Source organism: Octodon degus, unplaced genomic scaffold (genome assembly GCF_000260255.1).
Source record: "Octodon degus isolate 3935 unplaced genomic scaffold, OctDeg1.0 scaffold00064, whole genome shotgun sequence".
Classification (NCBI taxonomy): Eukaryota; Metazoa; Chordata; class Mammalia; order Rodentia; family Octodontidae; genus Octodon; species Octodon degus.
Genome location: NW_004524640.1, coordinates 7,168,568 through 7,179,237, shown reverse-complemented (window position 1 = coordinate 7,179,237; position 10,670 = coordinate 7,168,568). Strand labels below are relative to the sequence as shown.

At 48.4% G+C, this 10,670-nt stretch overlaps 1 protein-coding gene and 1 long non-coding RNA gene across 2 annotated transcripts in view; one reads left to right on the top strand and one right to left on the bottom strand.

Annotated features, from left to right (window-relative positions):
* Positions 1-5,201: 5,201 nt before the first annotated feature.
* Positions 5,202-7,411, bottom strand: LOC111817605. The gene is made up of 3 exons (XR_002821761.1): positions 7,310-7,411; positions 6,790-7,117; positions 5,202-5,955 (listed from the first exon to the last, which is right to left on the bottom strand). It is a non-coding gene; the product is annotated as an uncharacterized LOC111817605 (long non-coding RNA).
* Positions 7,412-7,882: 471 nt separating this feature from the next.
* Positions 7,883-10,670, top strand: part of Itpr2 (inositol 1,4,5-trisphosphate receptor type 2) — a 528,924-nt gene continuing 526,136 nt past the window's right edge. The window contains exon 1 of the mRNA XM_023718939.1: positions 7,883-8,039. Coding sequence (XP_023574707.1) covers positions 7,948-8,039 — 92 coding nt within the window. The 5' untranslated portion in view covers positions 7,883-7,947. The remainder of the gene's footprint in view (positions 8,040-10,670) is intronic.

Below are 10,670 nucleotides of genomic sequence, written 5' to 3'. Positions count from 1 at the left end.
GAACAATCACTGCAAATTGAAGGAGGCAGGATCTTATTTTAAAACTTCTGATTCTTTCATGTTATCAAGACTGAGCCATTTTTTCCCCCTTCTTCCAAAAATGTGATAGAGCTTCACTTTGAAAGATCATGATTTCTAAAGCTGCTACAGCTTCATAAATTATAGTAGCTCTTGATCCAGTACATCTCATTCCAATACGCCCCCTTTTTGTCACTCATAGGCCCCCATCAACTGTGATGCCTGGGTCAGGGAGAATCACGAGTGACTCAGCAGCGAGTGGTGTGAGTGTTTTTTAATACCTTATAAAGGAGGGCCGGGGAGATGGCTTAGTGGAATATGCGCTTCCCTGGCAAGCACAAGGGCCTGAGTTCAATCCCTGGTTCCACAAAAAACAAAACAAAACAAAAAGACCTTATGAAGGAGATTGGAATAATACTTTAGTAGGAATTTAAATTGGGAGGTACAGCGAAAGAATAAGGGTAAAGTAAGGCCAAGATACAGGTTTAGAAAGGAAATGTTTGGATACCAAGGATACAATGCTTGCAAGTCCTTTTCCCAAGTTCAGTGTAGTTCCCTGGAGTCATGGTTCCCTGCAGTCCTCCTGACTCAGCAGTTGAGACAGGTGGATCTCTTGCACACAAGCGTTTAAACCAGCCTGGGCAACAGAGTGAGACCCTTTATGTTATGTTTGAACATAAACCAAAACAAGCTGGGCATGTATAATCCTTGCACTCTGGGAGGCTTGGACAGGAGGATGGCAAGTTTGAGCCCAGCCTTGGCAGTTAAGCAACTTAGTGAGACTCTGTCTAAAAAAAAAAAAAAAAAAGCCTGTGATATAGCCAAATTCAAAGGCTCTTGCTTTACTTCCTAGTACCAGAAAAACAAAATCCTTTTTTTAGGACATAAAACATCACATTGTTTGTTAGAGACATGAGTGTTTGGAATGAGTTGTGGCCACGTTGAGTTCCGTCCAGCCCCAGCACCAAGAAGAGCAGATCGGAGTCAAACTCTGGCTTTGGAAACAGAGACACGAAGGGTGAAGAGATTGGTTGGACAGCATTTGTAGCAGAAGGATCAGACTTGCTGCTGTCTTGAGACTGGGATTCATTCCTGGAGTTTTCTCAGGTTAGATAGGGGCCACATCATTGAAGAAGATCTGGATTGGGATCATCCTGAAATTCTTGTGTACCAGACAATGTTGTGACAGTGATCAAAACTGATACGATTGGTATGGACACCATGTCCTTGAGGTTGAGGTACCCTGTGATGAGCACCATCTCTTGTCATCTCTTATCTAGCATCTGGCAGGGAATTCTTCATCTCTAATCCAATTTTGAAGAAATGCAAGACCAATCTAGTTGAGGGACTGCTCATAAATAAACTGCCTGGGGCCGGCCAGATAGCTCAGTGGACTAAAGCACCTGCTTAGGCAGAGTGCAGCGGTTGGGGTTCGATCCCTGGTACACCATGCTGGCCCCACCCATGGGGCATGCTGAGATGGCGACTGAGACTGGCATGGTAGCGCATGCCTGTAATCCCAGCGTTTGGGAGACTGAAAATAGGAGAATCATTATGAGTCTGATCTATGTAGTGAGATCCTGTAGGCCCCGTACTAAATATATTTTTTAAAAAATGAATAAAGAGCCCATATTCTTTACAAATGGCACCGCGACTGAAGACAAAGTTCAGTGAGGAACAGTTGTAGATTAAAAGACACTAGAGAGATGTGACAAGAATGCCAAATGTGATCTGGACAGGACTCTGACCTGGAGGGGAAAAAGATGCTTGAAGAGACAGTATTGAGACAACTAATATTAGAATACATAGAGCAGTTTACAGAAGGTTTTCTTTTAAAAATCATTGTTGAAATTCCTAATTTTCTATTTTGTGCAGGGTCTTACTATGCAGCTCAGACTCATAGTGATCCTTCTGTTTTCAGCCTCCCTAGCACTGGGATTATAGGTGTATGCCATCACGCCCGATTTGGTGGCCTGCTCAGTGTGCCCAGGGGTGGGGCCGGCACAGCGTATGGTGCTGGGGAACAAGCCCTGGTCCCTGCACTTGCCTCAGCAGGCGATTAGTCCGCTGAGCTAACTCGCTGGCCCTTGAATTTCCTAATTTTAATAGCTGTACTTTGGCTGTAAAACAGACTCTTCTTGCTCTTAGGTACTGGATACATGAGCTATTAAAAGGTGAGGGGGCACAACGTATGCTATTTACACTTAACTGGTCGTGTAAATAAGCTGTGAATATAAAGGTAGCTATAAATATATTTAGCAAATTATAGAAATTGCTGAATCTGTTCTTATGTGCTAATTTTGTCCTCTTTTTTTGTAAACTTGAGATTATTTCAAAATAAAAGTTGAAAGCAAGTCATTTGCTCAGCAAGTCCTTGCCAGTGACTGACGTTTATCTGAACCCCTCACTCCCTCAATCCCCATCCACATATAGCTATTCCCTTGAGGAATGATGGCAGGCCCCACCCACCCCCAGAACTGCTGAATCTCAGGGGATGGGGCCTAGGATTTGTGAGGGATCTTTTGTATACTGAACCTAGAGAAGCCCCATCTGAAGGCTCTTGGAATTTGGGGGTCATGTGGCACAGCAGGGGACAGGTGAGAAATAGAGCTGTGGTGGCCTCATGGTCTACTAATAGGGTGCTAAGGACTATCATTCTTTCCCCTGTGTAGCTCACCTTTTCCTTTGAGCTTGGACTCAGAAGCTTAAGGACACATTTTTAGTACAAAGCTTCACAGGAAGGAGAAATGACAAATATATTTAGAGGATGAATCCACAGAAGTCATCATGGCAAATGCGAATTGGTCATGATGAGTTTGTAGAGTTCTTTGCCTTTGTACCAGGACTTGAAACCAGAGCCTCCTACATGCCAGGGAAGTGATCTACCATTGAGCTGATTTTCCATTTTCAACCTGGTTGCCCACTGAGTTGGCCAGCCCTGGTTGGTGAGAAGTTTCCAGTAAGGAATGGTGAAAAGTGACAGTCCCAATCCCTTGTCTCTATAGAGGATAGTTTGAGAAAAACCTGCAGAGTAGTATCTGCAAGAGGAAGAGCCTGGCTTTGAATTTCCTGAGTGGAAGCAACTGACTGAGCAAATCAGATTGGTCAGTCAGATTGTTGAGTAGATGACGTGGGAAAGAGGAACTGGTGCACAAGAGAGAGCCACAGAGTGAGGGGCATCAGTAGAGCAGTTTGTATTTTCACTTGATCTTAGCCAAAAGGCCGAGAAACAGTATTTTATTTAGTGTGGTAAGAAGGTCTGAATCCAGGACTGGCTATGTAATTTGTAGCCTGCAATGAAAATGAAAATATGGGAGCTGTTTTTCAGAAATGATTGAGAATTTCAAGATGGCGCCAAGACAACATCAAGTCCAGCATGAGGAACTTCTAGGCATGGACCCCGTTCCCAGGTGGCATTACCATGAAGAAGACAGCCTGAATTGCTCATAGTCTAACGCAGGCCAGGGTCACCAGAACTTCACCCAAGAGGGTGCTCTCCCTGTGGTGGGGGGGAGAGTCTCAGGGGTGGAACCCAGAGACCTTGAGGTCTGGCTGGGGGTTGAAGGGACTGTACACTCCAGAGCTCCCTCAGAACCCATAGAAACTTCACCCAAGTCCCAGCAGAAAGCCAATGTTTGATACCCACATGATAAGAAGCCCTGAGCAGCCAACTGGCTTTAGCCCAGTGAGTGGTGATAGGCTAGAGAGGGCTGAAATCATACCCACAGTTCAGAATAGTATGTTTATTCTTTTCATTCTGATATCACTTCCCCGTCCAAACACTGAAGGGGGCTAACATGGGAAGACCCAGAGACAGCAGCGAAGGAGCATGCCACACCCTTTCCATTTAGCTGAGTCATTGCTTTGAAAAGGCCTGAAGGAGAGGACACCAATGTTTTCAACTTGAATAGACTCTGTGTGTGTGTGTGTGTGTGTGTGTGTGTGTGTGTGTATTTGTGAGCATGTGTCTGGGTGTGAATTTTTTAAAAATCTTATTTATTTGTTTATTTGGTACAGGGTCTCACTATGTGGCTCAGACTCATAGTGATCCTCCAGTCTCAACCAGTAATCCCAGTGCTGGGATTACAGACATGTGCCACCACACCCAGTTTGGTGGCTGGCTCTCACTGGGCTGGCGCAGCCTGTGGTACCGGGGATGGAACCCAGGTCCTCGCACTTTCCAGGCAGGTGCTTAGACCACCAGGCTATCTCCCTGGCCCTGGGTGTTAATTTTTTATAAATAAAAATACTCTAAATCCAAGGGTTCTTCTTCAAATAGTATTAAGGGACAAAATATATAAATTTACTGATCCAGTCCTAGCCCAGGCCCAGTGAGTGTGTGGGAGAGCTTCTGGCTACCGGTCCCAGCCCAGGCTCAGTGTGAATGACACCCTCTTCCACCCCCTTGGGATGCTCCCTACCACTCCGTAGCAACCCCCCACCCCGCCCACCGAGTAGGAATTTCTGCTGCGTTCTGGGAACCCCCAGATCCAGTGAGTGAGCCCAGGCCTGGTGAGTGTGTGGGAAAGCTGCCTCTCCCCCTTACTCCACTTTGTCCCCTCCAGACTCAGCTCAGGCCTGGCATACAGGCCTGGGGTGAAACCCTGCAGCTGCAATCCCTGCAGAGAGTGTAGGGGACAGAACCACCCAGCTAGTCCAGGAGCAGAACATCTTGCCAGAGGGGCACAACAGGTTCACCCCCAGGGGCAGCAGCAGGAAGGAGCTGAGTATAGCATCCAGACCCAAGCCAGGCACAACTGGATAAATCCAACCTTTGTAGATCTGCACCTGAACTTCAGTAGGTGCTGAGGTTATAACTGCAACAAAGCTCTACAACAAAGGTCAGAAGATGGTGCTACACAAAATGACAATGAGAAGAAGCAAAATGCAATCTCAGAACCCAAGCCCACCCATAACAAGTGCAGAGGACACTAACAGAACAAATTGGGAATCACACAGCTGAAATCAATGAATCGACGGCTTCTGAAATAAAGGAACAACTGCAGAAAGGTACAGAGGAACTCAGTTTGGAAATGAAAATTTGTTATAGCATTCCTGAAAGGGAGCAATTAAAAAAACCCTCATATTTTATTTGTACTTATTATTATTGTTATTGTTATTATTATTATTGGCTGGCTCAGGCTGCCTTAAGGGCATGTCTGGTAAGGCATGTGGAGCTGGGGACTGAACTGTGGTATCCTGCGCCTGACTGCGTTTGCATGAGCAGGCGCTTAAGCAACTGAGCTACCCAGCAGGCCCCCTTATTTGAATCTTCTGAAGCAGGCTACTTAATAAACCAATCACATTGTAAAAATTATATTCACTGCAAGGGAAGGAAGAGAAGAAAGCAATTCCTGAAAGAGCCAGTTGACATAATAGCTGGTGAACCTTTTCACTTCTAGTATTGATCTGAGGCTATCCAAGGGACATCGAACAGAACTTACCCTGAAAATACCGCCAGTAGGAGGATTCCTTTCTGGAAATGCATTCTTAATATATTCATTCCTTTGAGAGTAAACATTTCAAATATTATATCCTGCTCTATTTATTACTTCTCTATGTTAGCTATTTTAGGGCATGGTAACTGGGAATTTTGCTGAAGTTTCTCATAGTCTCGGCATAGGAGACTGAGTGCTTTTTGGTTCAACCAGTGTTCACAACATATACAGGTGTTAATGTTAGTGGTTATAGAACATTTAAACACTAAACATGTACATTAGTTATGTCATGTATCCATCAAGTATTCATTGAAACTCTAAATGAACACTCCTTGGCCTTATGAGGGACGAATTAGGTGCCAGCTTCATTCATAGGATGCTTCTAGTTTGGTAGGTCTTGAGATGTAAAGGTAACAAGGTGACGAGGTGGAAAGTGTTGCAAGGAGCTTAGAAGTGATGTGCCCTCATGCCACGTGCATGGCTTTGAGTTTTAGGTGACCTAGTTTGAAACAAAGGAACATGACCACTATAAGTCAGAACTGGGCACATGGCTTGACACCTGACCTGTTCTTTAGCTTGCCCAGGTGCTTATTTTATTAAGCGATATCCCCAGATCCTTTGAGGACCTCAAGGACTTTTTTTTTTTCCTCCAAGGACATTCTTGATGCTGAGCAATAATCGTCAAGCCTCCAGTGGCCATATGGCACAGGCCTGTGCAGTGTGCTGAAACACAAGATGTAAAGCCCGAATCCCTTGGATAAGCACAATCTTCCATTTCAGGGTTTTCATCTTGTTTCTTCTCAGGTTATTTAAAAACAAAACAAAAACTCATGGCAAGCCTCTTGAAGATTTTCAACAGTAACAGTATGGAAAGGGGAGCACGCCTTTCCTCTATCAGGTATCTCTAAGTCACTAAGTAACCCTTTCCAGGGGAGAACTCAGTCAGTTAAGACTCCCTCTCCAGCTTGGGTCAGGGCACACAGCCTTTGCACTGGGATTCCCACCGTTGCTATCCGTTCTCTATCCTGAAGGCTTTCTAAATACCGACATTCAAATACTAAGCTTGTTTTCCTTGTATATATACTATTATGTGATTATAAAATGAAACCAAAACCAACTCGGGATGGTAAGACCTGTGTGACATCGCAATCGCAAGTCGCAAGGTGGTCAGTTGCACAATTCAGCACACAACCTTCTGTACGCCCAGAGGTCCCTTCTGCAGACCTTGCGCTACCGGGACTGCTTAGGTAGCACTTTTGAGATTGAATGGCCAGTGTGTCAGGACGCACACACAGTTTGCTTGTCCCAGAGAAGCAGGGCAGGCGGCTCTTACCACGCACAAGAGAAGGGAAGGCGTGCAAGCGTCCGGCTCGAGTGTCCCTTAAGATCACCGGGCTCTCAGAGCCATCGGCGGCGTTGCGTTTCGAGGCAGGGCGGGGTGAGGCAGAGCCGGCGAACTCCTGCAGGAGTTCGGTGAACCTCGGAGCGAAGGAAGCGCGGGGGGCGCGGCCTCGGAGGTTTAGCGAGGCGCAGCTCTGCCCAGCCCTCGCCGCCAGCGGTTGGCCGCAAAACTGCTGGCTCCGCCAAGTGACACTGACCTCGGGAGGCTCGCACACACCTGGACAGGTGCCGACAGGCGAGGCTGCACGAACGCCAGACAGCTGAGAAAAAGGAAAGGAAACTGAACAAAGCTGCACGCTCCACACCGCGAAATCCTCCTCTTTCCCTTATTCCCTCCTTCCTTTCCTTTCTTTTACATTATTAGGCGTTTTTTAAAAAAATTGTAGACTTGCCTTTACTTCCACCCTTTCCTTCCCCTTGGTCGGCAAATTACCCACCCCCAACTCTCGCACCCCGGGTCCCCCTTTCCGTGTCCGGGAGACGCGCTGGCTCCCTCCCTCCCGGTCCTCAGGTCCCCTCCGCTTGCTCCCTCTGCAGCCCAGCTCTCATCTCCCGGCCACCTAGGCTCGGAGCCTTGGCAGCAAGCACGGCCCCGCCCCCTCTCGGACCTGGGTCCTCGCTGGCCCCGCCCCTGACCACGCCCCATCTATGGCCCCGCCCCTCCCCGTCCCGCCCCCGGCCGCCGCAGCGGGATTGGCCGCCGCCCTGCCGGCGCCTCTCCTCCCTCCGGATGGGCACAGCCACCTGGACCCCAAACTCTGCGCGGGGACCGCGGGGCTCCGTTACTGCAGAGGGCGGCGGGTCGGCGCGGCGGGGAGGGGGCGCCCTGGGAGCGGCGGAGGAGGGGCCGAGGTGTCTCGGAGAAAACTTCGGAAGGAACAGGAAACCCGCGGGGAGGCGGCGGGGCGGCTGCGGGGCGTCCTGAGCCAGCTCCCCCGCGCGGAAGCGGGCTGCGCCCCGATATCCTCGCCGAGCCCCGACCTCGTCGGCGTCCGGGCGGGGGCCGCGGCGAGCGCGCCAGGAGGAGGAGGAGGAGGGACGTCCCCTCGGGGCGCGAGGCGGCGGCGGCAGCAGCGGCAGCAGCAGCAGCATGTCCGAGAAAATGTCCAGTTTCCTCTACATCGGGGACATCGTGTCCCTGTACGCCGAGGGCTCGGTCAACGGCTTCATCAGCACGCTGGGGTAAGCGCGGCCAGCCCTAGGTGTGTGCGCTGGAAGCCGCGGGAGGCGGCACTTTCTGCTTGGTCTCAGGCTCAGAGACACTTGAGAAAAGAGGAAGTGATTCAGAAGCCCGGAGCCAGGCCGGGCGAGGACGTCTTCGCCCGCTTCTCCCGGGCTTGGTTTGATTAAAATGCGTGTTTGTTTTCCCTGCAGGGGAGATCACACCGCTGCCGCTGGCCCTCTTTTCTCACCGCCGTCCCGCGCTCGGCCCCTCGGCTGTCAGAGCTGAGCCTGGAAGAGCGGGAGGGTGCAGGCTGTGGCCTGGGCGCGAGGTCCCCGCGAGGTGGGAGCCCACGGGTGGCTTTGTCCTTGCGGAGCCGCTGACAGGCTCCTCTTCCCTGAAGCAGTTTCCTTTCCGCTTTGCCAGGGAGCCGGGAGCTCCCTGTTCGGGTCCGGGACTCAGACCTCAGACCTCTCTTCTCCCTTCCCTGGCTTTGGCCCACGGAAACCCAGAGCCTATTGCGGGGGAAGTCTCGAGATTTGAGTTGGTTTATGAATTGGGGAAATTCATAGGTAAAGGCAGACTGCTACATAAGCAGGACTTTTTTGATTACTAGTCTTTTTTTCTAGATTGCCCACTCCTCTGTGCAGGTAAATTGCTCCCTCCAGTGTATTTGATACATGGTTTTTCTTTTCAAGCCAGTGTAGCTGTCTTTTTTTCTTTTTGTGCTAGGAATCGAACTCAGGACCTTGTGCTTGCTAGGCAGGCATTGTGCCACTGAGCTATAATAACTATGCCCTTGATGCATAGTTTTGTTTTTTTGTTGTTGTCACTTTGTGGTCACAGACTTTTAGGCTCCATTAGTCTTACAGTTTTGAGGCTGAGTAACTGCTGTTCCACGCCTGGCTGGTCACTGCTTTTATGCAGCTGCTAGGTTTTGGAGCACATGGCTTGACACTCAGGGCCTCTGGGCTGTGGCTAGGAACCTTGTTGTAACAGAGCGCTGCCTCCTTAGCTCTGGACTTGGAAGTCACCAGTGGTCCCACAGTTCCTGTTCTGTGTTCATTTCCTAAATGACTGAGAAGGAAGGTAGCTTTAGTTTAATCCCTTTTCCAACAGTGTTAATGTTTTCTCATGAAACTGAAGTGTGGCAGGAAGAAATAGCCACAAGTGCCTGTGTAGGGTTTGTAAATCATGTTGCAGAGAGAATTCACAAGTATAAGTTGAGTTGTGGGGATCCTGACATTTTGCAGATGGAGTCTGATGTATTTTGCTCTCCATTGACCTCCAGGTATGTGTAACAAACAGTAGCCTTTCCACCCATAGCCTGGTTAATGAGCTTGGGCAGGTCACTGTAGTTTCTTCAGTTTAAAACATGGAACTAAAAGTGGTATCCTAGGATTGTGGTAAGCAAGAATAGAGTTAATGTATGTTAAGTGCTAAGCATGATGCAGGTTTGTAATAAGCATTTATGCACGTAATAGCAGTTGCAGTAATTATGGCTGTCTTCGTGAGTGTGTGCAATTGTGATATTTGTGGACAAAGTAACCAACGTGATAGGAATACGGTATGAAACCTTGACAGAAAGCCACGTTCCTGTAGTATCTTGTTGAGCAGAGGTATGCACATGGATAACTTACAAAACAAACACTAGCAGGACTGTAGGTGGTAAATCAGGAAGCAACAACTTCAAAAGTTGTTGAATCCCCTACTGACATTAGAGGTCAGGAAACTGAGGTACAAAGAAGTGGCCAACTCAAGATGCAGGACGTGCAGGCCAAAAAGTGGAACTGTACCCCAGCTCCAGCTTCCCAGCCAAGTGTGTTTTTCTTTGGCTACACACAATCATTTTTAAACCTCAAGAGGCATAAGCTTGAGTAACCTCTTGTACGAATGTTTATTCCTGCTGGCAGTGTTTCGTGCTTGTGTTTGGAAAGTTGAAGCTCCTTAGAATGTCTTTGCGTAGTACATCCCAGTACTTTCCTGTTAATGAGCTGAGTCTTGTTGAGATTAATGTGAGAAAGCCTTCACGCAGTTAAACGCAGTTGAAGCAGGCAGGGCCTTGACAAATGCTGCCAGTGGTGACACTTGGTGCTTTGACTATTCTTTTGCTGTGACTGCTTGCTCAGAGGTTCATGTACCCTCATATCACTCCAGCTACAGGAGTCAGAAATGACCCTCCCTCCCTCCTGGTACTTGTTTCTAAATGGCTTCTCAAGGGCATGGGCGAATGTCAGTGCTGATGTGCCCTGGTGGTATTTCCTGGAGCTCAGTGAAAAATGTCCAAAGGTACTCAGGGGTGGCATGATGACAGTCTAGATTTAAGTGGGTTATGGGTTAGGCAAATCCTTACACAACAGTCACAACGAAGTATAAAAGTGCTATGATAATTTCAGTCAGGTGTGGTAGTTTGTATTTATACTCCTAGCACTATAAGAGGCTGAGGCAGGAGGATCACAAGCTAGAGCCCACCCTGGAGAACTTCATGACTTATTGAGACTGTCCCAAAATTTTATTTTATTTTTTTTTTAATGTTTATTTATTTATTTATTTATTTTGTGTGTGTGTGTGGCCAGCTCAGCCCACCAGGGGGCGGGGCTGGCTGGCATGTGGTGCTGGGGGATTGAACCGTGGTCCCTGTGTTTTGCTTA